Below are 15,262 nucleotides of genomic sequence, written 5' to 3' on the forward strand. Positions count from 1 at the left end.
TTGAATTATAATTATAATATTATTTAGATAATTGTAGAGTATATACTACTCCTGTTACCAATTGAGGAAGTGATATTAACAATTAACATTTGACCTAGCAAAGAGTTTAAATTTAATCCGTGTATAGGAGTATAAAAAGAATAATATTTTAGTTATTAAAAAAACGACGTTGATTATGTTATGTTTTTATTATGGCAACACTTATATGTATATATAATTTATAATAATAATAAATATATAATATTTATATTTAATTTTTCTATCCATTTTTATGATTGTATAACTTTTGAACTACTTTATCTCTATCAATAAAAGTTATATAAATAGATTCCATGAGACCAGTAGGGTATTTATAGTTTATTATTTCAACATTTTTATTGCTATAGAGCATTAGAGCGATTCATACTTGAATTTATTTTTGGCTAATTATTGAAATATCGAGCGAGAAATCGGGGAAAAAATCTAAATTAGTCCCGTAAAAACATCAAAAAAATTTAGGAAACTGTCAAAAAAATAACAAACTAAATTCTTATGGATCATAAGACACAAATACCAAAAGAAATAAAGAGCAGAGAAATTTACGTACTACAGCCTGCGTATCTTGTCTTATCATTTTTCGCTCTAAAATCTAAACATATCAATTATCATTTATCCATTGATTCATAAAATTCGTTAGTTCGTAAAATCCACCTGGTACTTACGATGTTTATATTTATAACTTATTAACTGAATTAAAAAATGTAATACTTGGGTAAAATCATTGATTTATGGAGCACACTGTATAATAATTTACAAAATCTCACATAATATGACTCTGAATATAAATCTTAAAGGTTTACCACTAAGTATAAAATTTAAAAATAAATTCAATTCTGTAAAAGCAGATATGGCTTACTTTCACCAAGAGTACTTAAATATAACACTTCGATCATCAAATCACAAATGTTTAGAAATTAATCTACCACTAACAAAAAAATATAAATTATAAAAGAACTAATGTATGATAACAGTAGACAAAATATATTTCTTTGTTCAGATCAATCTAAGCATCTATCACAAAAAAAAAAAGTACAAATCATGAGGATACCTACATAAATCATTCCAATTTCTTTTAAAACCCATAATAAAATACCTAGTACTTATCGAGTTACCATCTAATCACTACTGAAGAGTTAAATTTATTAAAAACCGAACTTATGGAAGCAGTATCAATTCTTCATTGTAATATTAATTTACCATATCTAACCTTTCTCTTAATAAATACATTTTGAGTTCGTCTCTTAATCAGAATCTATAAAAATGATCTTAAAATATAATTAGTATATGATTGAAAAAACGAGAATTGAGAAAAAAATAAAATCATTTATAATAATATATAGACAGAAAAACCGAAGGGACACTAAAATTTGATTTTAATCGAAATTCGAAATTAAATTTATTAACGTTTATAAATACATTGCTTTATTTATGTATACATCAATACACTAAAAAATAAGACATGCGTTTAAAAATTCAAAGCAAGTACTTATTGGCTATAACTATATAAAATCTGACATTTATCCCCTCCCCAATCACAACTATTTTACGATTTGTTAAACAATAAGAATAATATTTTACTTTTAAACGGAAAATAAGATTCATAATATTATTGTAATTATTAATAGATTAAAATTATATGCAATAAATAAAACTTAATCTTGGAAAATGCCAAGTTACAGTTACTGGATCCCAGGATGATGCAAATGAAAAATGAGAAAATAATTCTTGTGTCCGTTGTTTTAAACTTCCGTCGCTCACTACAAATATATAGGCAAATATCAAAGAAACACACTGTATTACTTTGTAGACATTTTTTGTCCAGCTAAAACCACTAAAATATAGGTGACAACTGACAGTATTCCTCAACTCCTAATAATCTTATAAAGTACTTGAGTAAAAGTATTTTAATTACTTTCTCAAACTATCTGTATGTATTTAAAATCAAATACTAAGTTTTATGTACTTAGTACTACCAATTACAATTAATATAAGACATGAAAATTCGATGAAAACTGATTTGTTGATTAATAAGATACCAACATTTTATTTTTAAATTTCAAACACATATTAAAATATTGTTACAACTGTTACGAACCTATATGTTAAATTATATCATAATAAATATTGTAGAGTGTGGCAATGCGTAACATAAATAATTAATATAAATAATATAATCAATAATTCTAGCGATGTGAGGCCAGTATAAACATCGTGAATATTGTATTATTTAAATAAACCGTTGAAATATTTTCACGTGTCACTCACTTCTTGAAAAAGGCTGGAGCCCAGATAGGGATACAATACGACAATAATATAAATCTTATTGTGAGACTTCACGTATTAATAGAGTCACCACTACTATGACGACCACTCTTTTGTGAACCGATTACGTTATAAGGGACCTTGAGACAAGAGCTCAGCAGACGGTTAGGAAAGACATTTGGAGGTAGGTCGTAACTCCACTCACAAGTCTTGTCTATTATTATTATATTTTTAGAGTTAGGTCGTAACACCGCTCACTTAACACCTTATATTTTACAATTATTGTACTTTTATATTTAAGTTTACATTAAATAAAGATTTTTCTACGCTCTATATATCGAGTATTCATTCCCGCGTTGATGCATGCATCGACCTAGCCGGAACGCAACTGTATCTATAAATACTTGTTTGAATTATCTGTATCCACACTCAAATCATTATTTTTACCAAATATTTAAATACTTCTCAAAATAAGTATCTGTATTTGTACTTGATTGCTTTTAAAAAGTATCTTTTACAAGACTTTCTATTAGCATTAGTATTTGATTTTAAAAAGCTTATCAATTAGACTAAAATAATTATAGAAATATTATCACAATTCTATTTTGCACCTATATAGTTATAATTTAAAACACGTAATAGTCTGCTGTTGGTAAATTTCTAAAATTTAGTTGGAATGATATATACTAGAAACATAAATTTTACGTAGACGTTACTCCCTCCTCCCCAACACGCACACACACACACACACACACAAACAACTCTAGTGTCCTGCACCATTACAGAATATTAATAATAAATACTTAGCTCTCTGAATTCGCGCAATGGGTCATAATATGTATGGTGTAACTAAGAAAACTACAATACGCATACCTATACTGCTAAATACCATTGCGCCGGGTAAACATAAATTACGTGTAAACGATCGTCGTCGACCTAGAAAGCATACATCTGCATTATTACAAATCGTATACAGAATCATATGTGGGCGTACATATCTATATTAGTTTTGTCGATCCGCCAACACCGAAAACGATTAATCGAAACGGCAATATTGAAGTCCAATCATAATTATTAATAATATTATGTACTCGTATATTATACTATATTAATGTTTATACATACATCATTGTCTTGAAGCGAAACAGAACTGCAACAAAACTCGTTCGGTCTGATGACTATAACTCAGTGATTATCATCATTATACTTACATAATTATTATTACCGGTATCGTTTGTAATGACGGTGATGCAAGCAACGGCATTACAATATGCTATTAGGAGATCGCCGCAGGTATTTAACGTAGATCAAATTTTACTATTAAATAAAAATATATTATATTCGAAAATAACACTGTTTATTTTTACAATTCACTTTGCACAATACATAAAAATGGATATTGTACAATAATCAACGTTTAAAAATCGATTAGCATATCGATGCATTGATATATTATATAATAAAATAAAATAAATATTTAATAACAAATAAGTATAATAATAATATAGAAATAATCTTAAAATTATGATAATAATTTATAAATAAATCACAATAGTTAGAAATTAATGATTATGAATTTTTTTTTACAATAATATACAATGTTATACCAATATAATGTTAGTTATTAATTAGTTATTACTATCTGATATTTCAATAATATGATATTTACACAGTCCTCGAACGACTTTTAATGAAAACATCTAACTAATGAGTTGTATTCTACACTAAAAACTAAGTAATGTTATAATACATGGATATGATATGATATATTTAACAATGATTATTAATATAATATATAATATAGTACATTTATACGTATAATTATTAATATAATACATTATACATTATATTTTATTCGAGAGTAAACAATATTGATGTAAAGTAAAATTTGATAAAGACTAAACCAATATGATTTTTTACATATATTGTTTTATATAAAAAATAAAAACATGTTTATAAATAAATACATCATTTTTAGATTTAAAACAGGAACATAAAGCAGCAATGCATCCTTCAGAATGTTATATGGTTCGCACTTACACGGACGGAAAGCGTTTCTAATCGAATATTTTAAGTTAATGACTAGAATTATTTTCTTATATTTTTGTTTTTCGTTTTGATTTTGATGAGACGATATTTATAAGCGATCGAAACGAATATACATCACTTTATTCTTTTAAAAGAGTAATCATGTTTATATGGTTCATATGAGTAGTAATAAACAGGACTTACGCGTATAATAAGCAATATATTATGCACTGCTGCGTTATGAGCCGTTATTATTAAATATAAGTTATATGGATACAATTCGCCGAATCCGTTGAATAAATGTTAGTTTAACCATAAATATTCTAAAGAAAACAATAAAAACTAAACGCTATAAATGTAAGTGTACGGACAAATATATAACGAGTAATCATACAAGTTGTATATATATACTACGTGAGTTGTAAAAGGAGCAAGGGCTGAATAGTGGTAAGGGTGAGATTTAAACGATTTCTATGAAATAAAAATAAACAAGAGGTTTTTTTTAAAACAATTCAATTAGGTATTTAAATTAAAATATTGGTTTTGGCCATCTCAAAAAAAAATATTACAGTGTATTTGAAGAAGGATAGTCCCGCGAACACGGATAACACGTTTCCATAGGATTATTATAAACTTAAAATGGGGATTGGTAAATTATTTAATAGAACACAATAATTATGGGGTAATAATAAATAAAAGTAAAAATAGTAGTAATAAAAATAAATAATAAATAATTATACAAAATAATAAGCAGATGTTTTCGGTTTTTCACGACAACAAGAATAGTAAAATACAAATATTATATGTACAGATCAGTCTTACATGAGATGGCCATTTAGTCTTTAATTTACACAATATCACTTTCTATTAAAAAACAAAAAAATGAAATGATATTCAACACAAGTAAAATTCATAAAACGTAAAAAATGTATATATAATATGTGTAGAATAATAATAATAATAATAATGATAAGAGTAAGAATAAATTAGTTTTAAAATAAATATTTCTTCTTATTATATTTCAATGTATTAAAACAAGAAAAAAGGTAAAATATCAAATCAACGATTTTACTAGACTATAGTATTTAATTCATAACTGTTTATTTTTTTTTTTTTTTTATTAAATAAAAAAAAATTGTCAGTTCGTTGATATAATATTCTATTTTGAAAAAAATGTGATGATGATTAAAATTTTTTCGAATATACTTAATATAAAACAATAAATAGAAGTACCTACATAAAAATTCAAAAATTGTATAAAAACAAACGTATACATTTCGTTTAGTTTAACATTTATCTGTTATTTACACGCGGTCATGCACGTCGACTAATAATGGTATTTTGGGTGGGCGACGAACAGTTCTCACTGCTTAACTTTGTCAAGTTGCAGTATTTTTTTCGAAATTAAAAAAAAAAAATCCCACAATCTGTAAACAGAAATACAAAAATATATAATACATACACTATGTTATATTTAAAAAATGTCACACGGGTCGGTGGGCGCTAGTAAAATGGTTCGCTTAGTTCGCTTAGCTTGACCTACACGCACACGGGTGGGCGGGGCACGACAAAAATAAACAGCTAAGGTCTGTCTGAACTTCGAAACTCGCGTTACCGGAAAGTGCATTGGCTATAGTGCATTGATAAGAAGACTAAAGCTAAAAAAATAATAACTCTATCAATATACATTAATCTTGATAAATGGTATCGCGAAAATATACACATACATATATTATTATTATATTAAATAATAATGTGTACCAGTACCTTGAACTTTGAGACCTAATTAGCAGCTTACATGAGTATGATTGATATTACTAATTTACAAACGTTTTGCTGTATGATTTTTTTCTCACAAATAGTTTTAAATCCGGTACCTATTTATGTGGGTCTTTTTGTATTAATTGTTGGTAAAATTAATTAAAAAATTAGCTGTTATTACAGCAAAAGAAATATAACGCCAATGTCTTTCTAGCTAATAATTTATATAATATTTAAATTAACGCTATTGATTTTATAAAGAATCTGATCATTTAACACGGTCTAATAATAAAATTACCATACAATAATTGTAGCTATTATTTATTTTGAGATGTCACAAATAGCTTATTCCGATAATCGAATGAAATGTTTTAATTACAATAATACATCTGCATTTGTTAATACGTATATATAAATATATATTAGTGACCGAATAGATTTTAACTTTTTATTAGGAAATAAGCGTTTCAATAAGTTATTACTTAATAAATTAATCGGTTAAACAAATAATCAACTCATCTTGGCTCGTTTAATGATGGGTATTATGTTATTTTAAACATTATCAACATTATCATCGCAATTTATTAAAACCTTCAGAAGCGAAAGAATTGAAATCATCAAAACATTGAAAAGTGCGCAAATTAGTATTGGCAAATATAAAGTCGAATATCATCAGATGGCCTATAACCATGAACTTTGGTTTAACAGTTACAAATATGAATATGTAAAATGTATGCTAAACAGTTTATTTTTAATTGACTTTTAATTTTCCTTTCATAACTATGTATATACGCATGTGAATTATGGCGCCAAAAAAAAAAAAAAAAAACAAGTGAAATAATTATTAAAATATGGTTCCTTCAAACTTGCCAACTTGCCTAGATATGAAATACCGTAGCAGTGCAGATGTCAAAACAAGTTTGTATAATAAGCAAGTAATTTGTAGCGAAGTTACTAAATTGCACGTACAATCCGTATCAGAATATAAATTATCCACACACTCCTTTCCGATAGCAACGTTGCCTATTGCCTTTCATATGATAACATTATATATTAATTCGTTGTATAAGTATGATCAAATTCCATTTTTATGGTTATTAATTTTACCATCGGACTATAAATAAGTTTTGGTTAAGACTATTATAGTACGTGTTGTACCTATGTGTTTTGCGAGCGAGTAAATTTGCGTTAAAATTTATATCCATCGTTAGGTGCATATAAATCCTCTCGAGAACCCCAATAATAACTAATATCACATTTTTTTCGTATACGATTGTAAGACTTATACAGAGTGATTTTTTTTTTTTAATAATTAACGCGAAATTAGTGATACGCACTAGTTATAGGTACCGTTTTATTAATTACACATGATGTAAAAGAAAAAACAATACATTAAAGTGAAGAATATCTCGTAAACTTTGTAAAACGAAAATTCAACTAAAAAACGAGATAGGTAGACAGGATAGTCTATAACCTGTCGTGTACGAAATACCGAAAATGGTGGAGCGAACAAAATCGGACCGCACAACAAATACCCTATCCCAAGCTAACCGTGTGGCGATTAACTCCTAAAATTGGTGTAATAATAATAATAATAATATGAACTTACATTTTAGACTGGCAGACTTTGGCTGACGGGCGGCGGATGGAACGTTCACCAGTACGCGGAACCTTCGGTTTTCTGGTCACGCCACGTAGACCACGAGTTCTGCCTGGACTGGGCGCCGAAGTAGTGGACGGGTTGCTTCGGATGGTGATCGAAGTCGGCGACCAGGCCGGGCGATAGCGGGGACTGCTGCAGCTGTTGTTGCGGTAGCATCGGGGCGCCATTTGACGGGCTGCCCACGGACACGCAATAGTTGAGACCGTCGTTGTTGTCCCAACACTCGAAATCTGAGCTTCTGTAGCAGACGGCAAACTCCATGGACATGGCATGAACAGGTAGCGGCAACTGGAACGAGAACGTGTCGTAGATGGCTGCGACGTTTGGCGCGGGATTGGTGGCCGCAGTCAGCATGGCGTTGTTCTGCACGTACATGCACGGCGTGTCCGCGTGATCAGCCCAGCGGTCGTGCGTAGACCGGATGAACACGTCCTTGTCGTAGGACAGGTTGCGTACCTTGACCGTGCCAACGATCCGCCTGTCCGGCGACCGGACGATCACGTTCTCCAGAGACACGTTTTCCGTGTCCAACCGTTTCCGGAAGTCCATGTAGCTGGAAGCCGGCTGCAAGAATCTGAGGTTCCACTGTGGCGGCGAATGTTCCGAGAAGCCCGTTAGCTGCAGATGTTTGGCTCCGGCCGCCGATCTGGAGTTCGTACCACCGGTGGCATCCGCTTGAAGGAACGACAACGATGACGCAGCCGACTGGGATAAGCTCTGAAAGTACGGTTTTTTGGTGGTCATCAGTTTGGGCGGCTGGTTCGACGGTTCGTTCATCAATCGCACCTGAACAAATAACGTTATAGATACGTCAGTCATCAGTGATTTCTAAAGTAGTTAGTTTTTTATTATACTCAGATTAGGTCATGCACGAGTGAGTGTTTAAGATATTCTCAATGTAAATAATACGATTTGGGTAAATAAATTTGGCTGACACTCATTTGGATGGGTTAAAATTACCGAAAAATAAGAACTTGTTTAATAAAGAAATTTATTCTATATCATTATATAAACAAAATAAATTGTATTTTCTTATATTACCTATTGTAGTCACATTGACAGAAGAAGAAGTGTCTTATACACTTAATTAATTTATTTTATTCGATAGTTTTCAACTAAACCTGTATTAAATTATAGAAAGAGCTCTAAGTATTTATACATTTGGAAATTTAAATTTTTGCTTTTGTATTCGCCCAGACAAAACGTTTTAACACTAATTTCAAAAGATTGGTCATGTATTTTATTTAAATTAGGTAACTATAACACAGATTCGGCAGTGACTTGAAACAAATAAAAAGCAAAAATAAGATACTATACACTAAACTGGATAATTGTCGTAGAGGGGTTGGAACTCTTATAGAAAATCAACTGTAAAATGTAGATATCTTAAACTGAAATATGAATATAAATATTAGTAATATACTGTATTACATACAAATATTGTTCAATTTTTTTCCAGTTTCGTATTGTGTTAAAATATTTAAAAGAACGTTTTTTCATGGAATTACTATCGCATGTACCTACAAAGAAAACGACGTTAGAGTAACTTAACGAGTAACTTCCGCTAGAGTTACGCGTTATAAGTTACAAGCTCAACAGGCAATTACGATAATGTTGCATAGCAGTCGTAGTACGGTAGGTACCTGAAATACTTACTGAGGTAATAAATGATGTCTATTGACCATTATTCAATACCTTAATCACCTCAAACAGTTAAAATAATGAGAATTTTAATCATTATTAGTTGATAACCGCAGACTGTTTTATTGAATAAAAGTTATGTTTGATAAAACGACAAGACGATTACGCTATTTAAAGAAAATCACGTCTCGTGCATGGTTATATATATCGTACTGATTATGCTACCACATGAGTTTCGGGTCATCGTATTCGACGACATGCAACATTCGAAATATACCAATAGGTGATAACCTACAAGTTATAACTTAATAACAATATACAACGCAATTATAACGTTAAATTAAGTTTTCAATAATGATAATATTAATTTATACATAACTAGAGCACGGATTTTTATGCACTAAAAAGTATCGAAATATACCGTATAATATGCAGTAAAAATCATAAAAATATGCAAGAATATTTTTTTTATAATTTATTACTTAAATAAACTAATAACATAGAACATTTTCGATTTAATATGCAATATATTTCGAATTTTGTAAAAATATACAGAAACATACAAATAAAATTTCATCATTAGATTCAAATTATTATGATTCCTGAAGATAACTGGAAAAAATCTAAAAAGGCGAAAAAAAAATAATAAGCGATTGCATATAAATCCTCGCTCTGGTTATTATTTAATGCCAACAAAATTATTTTTAATATTTCTATTTGACAAAATGTTATCTTACACAATTTTTTTTTAATTTTTACTTTAATATGCAATGCATTTCGAATTTTGTACAAATATGCAAAATTATTTAATAACCATTAAATATGAAGAAATATGCAAAAAAAAAAATCACCATTAGTTTCAAATTATCATGATTTGTGATAATAACTGACGAAAATCCAAAAAAGGAAAAAAATTATGCAATTATATAGAAATTTGCGCTCTTTATATAACTGATGGCACGTACGTTGAGAAACCTGAGATAAGTTACTATTAAAAGATGTCCAGTTAATTTACTTACTTTTGTGGTCTATAAGTCTAGTTATCACTCGTTACAAAAGAAAATACCTACCTCAGACACCGTATAGTAATTACCACCTATACGCGTTACACATACGAATAATGATTTATTTCTTTAGGGACAACTTGTAAAAATATTATATTATATGCACGCTTTACACGTCATGATCCAACCATAATTTTGTCTAATTACGGACGAGTGTCACTTACTTGAGTCAACGATAGGCCTCGGTCGTCGGCGAATACCACTTTCTTCTTTCTCCGGATCGGACTGGAAGGCTCATTCTCGTCAGACGACGAACTCGAGGAAGATCCTATACTGCATTCCGAATCGGTCCTGACCACAAGACACGGTCTACGGGGCTTACTAGAACTCGGCGAGTTGGCCACCTGAGACTGCCTATCGTCCGATCGAGTTGGCGAAAAGGACGATCGGCGGATCGACAACGGCGACGGTTGCTTTTGATTCACGACCAACCGGAAGTTCTGATAGAGAACGGACAGCTGATCCTGCTGCGGTCCACTGTAAATCGGCGGGCTATGCGCCACCATGACGTCGCAACACTCGGTTAACATGTTGGTAGTTGCTGTGGTGATGATAGAGGACGATTTACGTGGATTTTGGTATCTATAAACGAACAAAAAGAACAGCGGCGAACACATGTTATTGACGATCATATAATACATAGGAAATGTGGGTAAACAATGTGAACTATAATACATCATCATGATATCATAAACAATAATATATTTTGATTTAATATGGCAGGTGTAATACAATTTTACAAGTATAAAGATATAGAGTGACATGTTCGTCGAGGGTACCACATATCGGACGTATGTAAGCACAAGCAACACACGACCAAATACCCTCCTTAAAGTACATAGAGACCACGCATCAGTAGTGCGCAGGCGCTGCTGCAATTTACGACCGCTAAAATGTTAATTTGTTACACCTATATATAGAGTCCTGGAAATTCTAGCAAACAGAAAATTCAAAAAAAAATAAATAAATAATCATTAATATTTTCACAAATACAGTCATGTTAGCAACATCAATAATTAGCAATACCACCAATATTGGTTACATTGACACAATGACATTCAACAATACTGTAAAACCCAGTAAAAAAAACGTCACTTTAATTGGAAAAAGCGAAAGCCGCACGTTTAAACATCTCGTGCAAATTTTCAACCCAACGATGGATGCAAAAGCTCAAAAGAAATAAAATGTGATAGAGACACCACATATTTGAATAGCATTGAATCTTATAGCAAACAAACATTTTATTTTTTAGTGAAATATCTCAGAAATAAAAATGATGAAAGGAAGTAGCCATTGAACTTAAACTCATTGCCACACCAAGCATTCATAAGATATTTTTTATCTTTAATTTATCGTAACTTCATGATTTATAACTTGTAAGCAAGTTTATTATGGATAAAATATAAAAATGTCAATTATTTTTGTCCCATAAAATCAACAACAGATCATGCAAAATTTACATTCATTTGTATTTAATTTTAATTAACACCAATAAAAAATAATTCCTGTGCAAAAATATTTATCAGTATTGTGCTTAATTACTTGAACTAATCTAAAAATAATACTTATGTTATTTATATTATAGTGTCTTTTTCTATCAGGTAATACCTTAATGATAATACATAATATATCTTGTGTATACATCCAAGAGAATATTCGTCGAACTAACGACTCAAAGGTCAAGTATAAAACTATAATCGAAGCAAGTTCATTTTTGTGGTGATATAATAAAACTCGCTGATAACTACCTAAATCATAGATAACTTAAAATGAATAAATATTTAATTTACTAATATTCAAATGGTTTAATCTTTTCAGAAAAACGTATCAAATCTAAAGATTTTTACCAATAATGTACCGATCTGTTTAAGTACAAAAAGTAATTTATGATAATAATTAATAATTATACCATCTTATCACGATATTAAATTTATTTATGTATTGGTATTAATGAAAGGTTAACTAGAAAAGATACAATACAAATATTAAATAAATATTTTACAACTATATTAACATAATTATATCATTATTTTCAATAAATCAATTTCCTACAAAGGTTAGGTTAGACATCAGAAGTTACTAATCAAATGTGTAATACATACACGATTCTACCTATTTATAGACTATTATGTATAAAATATAATGTTTTGTCTGACAGAATGAGAAACTTGTGTTCAAAATATATTTATTTATCATTTTAATCTATACAGTATCCATAGAATATTCATAATTTTGGGTTAAAGGGTGCCAGATAAAGGCACACAAACCTCTGTACTAAAAATGTATGACCTAGACAAGTTTTGGTTTATTGATGCTACGTATTATTAAATAATAAGTCATAAGTTTGATTAAAGTAAATATACGGTTTTTTTTCGGGCTAAAATGTAAGTACTCAACCAGCTTGTACACATTTAAAAAATAAAATAAATATTACTTTTGTTTTTTTCGAAAAATATGAAATACAAAATGCTTTAAACTATGATGCAATATATTGCTTATATTGCAATAACATTCAGCAGCTAAGAATCTATACATTTATATCGAATGTGAAAAGATACGGGCTCAAACAATATTATGTACCTATTAATTATTTTTTTCTACATTTTCGTAAATTATAATAAAAGCCGTATACAAAGTAAAAGCAAAAATATTTAAAATCGAAATTAAATTGTATTTGCATCAATATAGGTAAAGCCATCAGAAGTTGGAATATGACAAGAGTTGGTATAAAAAAGCAAAAAAAAATGTACATGCAATGGACATGACATAGGTATAATATTAAAATATTATATTAGATACTTGCAATATTATAAGAAAAACAATTAATAGTGATATGATTACCAGGTGAAGATGATGCTTTCTTGGTAAAACTAGATAACTGGAAAATGTTTAGTGTTATATATTTTTTTAATAGCAATAATATAGCTGTTTAATGCTTAAGAGTGGAGTCAGCTTCGTGGAGATGGAGAACCGTGATGTCCGGAACCAACGCCCGGTACCTGACACCCATTATGGATCTCCGATGGTGCGCGTTCATTCTACTCTATCACTAACCGATATCAGATGACCTGTTGAAAACCGACCGCTAACATTTAAAACAACGAAAATACATATCCGCACAATTATACGCCCCTATAAATATAGGGCAGAGATGAATGTATGACAAAACGAGGACTGTTATCTCTCGTTGTTTCCGACTCAAAATATTGCAGAAATAAAAAAACACGCTCGAATTATTAATATTGGCCAGTCACGTTCTCACGTACACACAAGGGTTATGTGCCAAAAGTATCAAAAATGAGATTCTCTTAATTCCCACTCACACTATAAAAATCATATCGTCTGCAAGTCAGGGGAAAACAAAATAAAAAGTCCCCCTATAATTTCGCCCTTGGCCAAAAGATCACGGCCAAAAATAAACTCGGACCAGTGCCAGACATATATTATAAGGTCGAAAGATGACGTTCATTTATCGAATAGTCGCCTACGTGAGGTATTTCGGCGGTCTTAGTGAGAGAGTACATAATATTAGATATGACAATAACTATAGTATTAACGATAAAAATATATCATAATTTAATTACATTAAATTGATGTCATTATTATACTATGATTAGTTGCCGCCCGTGCGAACCGAACAATGCGATAAAACTACGCGTGGGTATAATAATCTTTGCGTACCTACAGACGTGCTAAAGATTAAAATCGATATTATGCATGAATGTATGGAATCGAATTCTAAAATTAAATTATTTTTCCCTTACTGAAATAATCTCGGCCTAACAAACCGGCGGGATTTCCTGCTCGCTGCCGTTTGCGGCGAGTTCCTCCCGAAAACGAAACGTGTTCAATAATAATAATATATTACGTTTTAATGAACGACTTCGATGAGAAAAAAAAAATAAAAAATAAAAAATACTCACTGCAATATGGTGTCCGCGGTTTCTTCGGTCGGTGTTTGCAACTTCTGATCGCAATACAGTTTGAACAATACGTGGACGAGCAAGTTCAAACGACAGAAGTAATAATACTACGGCGTATATATCCGTGGGTTACTGTAGTGTTTCTGTTTTTCTGAAGCTTGATAATAATTAAAACAACAACGTTGATGTGGTAACTCTTGTGATGTTTGCGGGTTTGGATTTGAAATCGATAAAAAAGTGAAGCTAGTTTATTTTGTTTGACGAAAAAATGTTGTTTTGTGTATTATATAAACGAGATCAATCAACAAGAAAAAAAAATTACAGTAATGCAGTTATTATGCATTGGACACTGATAAACCGAACCATGACGGACGGTTGTCAGAGTTTTATAGCGAGCCTCAACAGTTGTTGTGAACTTGCAGGCGTTGCGTTGTGCTACGAAGCGTCGACTGAACGTGTCGTAGTAGATATAGTAGCCGTCATCGGTCAGAACGTCAGATAACGACGTACCACCACTATCGCCTCCGCCACCACCACAGACTAGTCGACTCTTATCTTCAATCCACCCCGCCAAAAAACAGCACCGGTTTTCAATAATTGGACCTTTTGATAGTATAACAACAGTTAGTGCTGTGTATAATTCAGGCGCAATAATATTGTACCTAATGTACCTATTACAGCTTTTACCATTTAGATTTTAATAACAAACATCATGCTGTTGACTATTTGATGGTTTACCAAAAAATTGTAGTGTTATGGCACTGTACGTGCCACTATTATAATATATTACATGATAACTATTAAACGTATACCGTTATTACAGTTATTTGTCAGTAACTTAAAATCATATCTAATGTAATGATTACAATTTTTCGACCATA

General features: G+C 30.4%; 1 protein-coding gene across 4 annotated transcripts; it reads right to left on the minus strand.

The window, feature by feature from the left end:
- Positions 1 to 5,520: 5,520 nt before the first annotated feature.
- Positions 5,521 to 14,842, minus strand: LOC112595770 (protein phosphatase 1 regulatory subunit 3B-like). Of its 4 annotated transcripts, none has more exons than XM_025341082.1 (5): positions 14,382 to 14,842; positions 13,300 to 13,526; positions 10,623 to 11,040; positions 7,700 to 8,539; positions 5,521 to 5,756 (listed from the first exon to the last, which is right to left on the minus strand). In XM_025341082.1, exons 3-4 carry the CDS (start codon positions 10,986 to 10,988, stop codon positions 7,745 to 7,747), a joined length of 1,161 nt encoding a protein of 386 aa, XP_025196867.1. In that variant the 5' UTR covers positions 10,989 to 11,040; positions 13,300 to 13,526; positions 14,382 to 14,842; the 3' UTR covers positions 5,521 to 5,756; positions 7,700 to 7,744. The 4 variants fall into 4 exon arrangements, with proteins under 4 accessions (XP_025196867.1, XP_025196864.1, XP_025196866.1 ...); XM_025341079.1 differs by having other exon boundaries at positions 10,623 to 11,391; XM_025341081.1 differs by lacking the exon at positions 13,300 to 13,526.
- Positions 14,843 to 15,262: the final 420 nt, after the last annotated feature.

This window comes from Melanaphis sacchari, unplaced genomic scaffold (assembly GCF_002803265.2).
Source record: "Melanaphis sacchari strain LSU unplaced genomic scaffold, SCAv2.0 Contig2_pilon_pilon, whole genome shotgun sequence".
In the NCBI taxonomy this organism is placed as follows: domain Eukaryota; kingdom Metazoa; phylum Arthropoda; class Insecta; order Hemiptera; family Aphididae; genus Melanaphis; species Melanaphis sacchari.

Excerpts from the sequence above, each read along its gene's own strand:
- LOC112595770 (XM_025341079.1), bottom strand. The coding sequence starts at position 11,222 with ATGTCACTCTATATCTTTATACTTGTAAAATTGTATTACACCTGCCAT. Across the intron at positions 8,540-10,622 it reads GAGGCCTATCGTTGACTCAA|GTGCGATTGATGAACGAACC; the intron begins GTAAGTGACACT and ends TTATTTGTTCAG.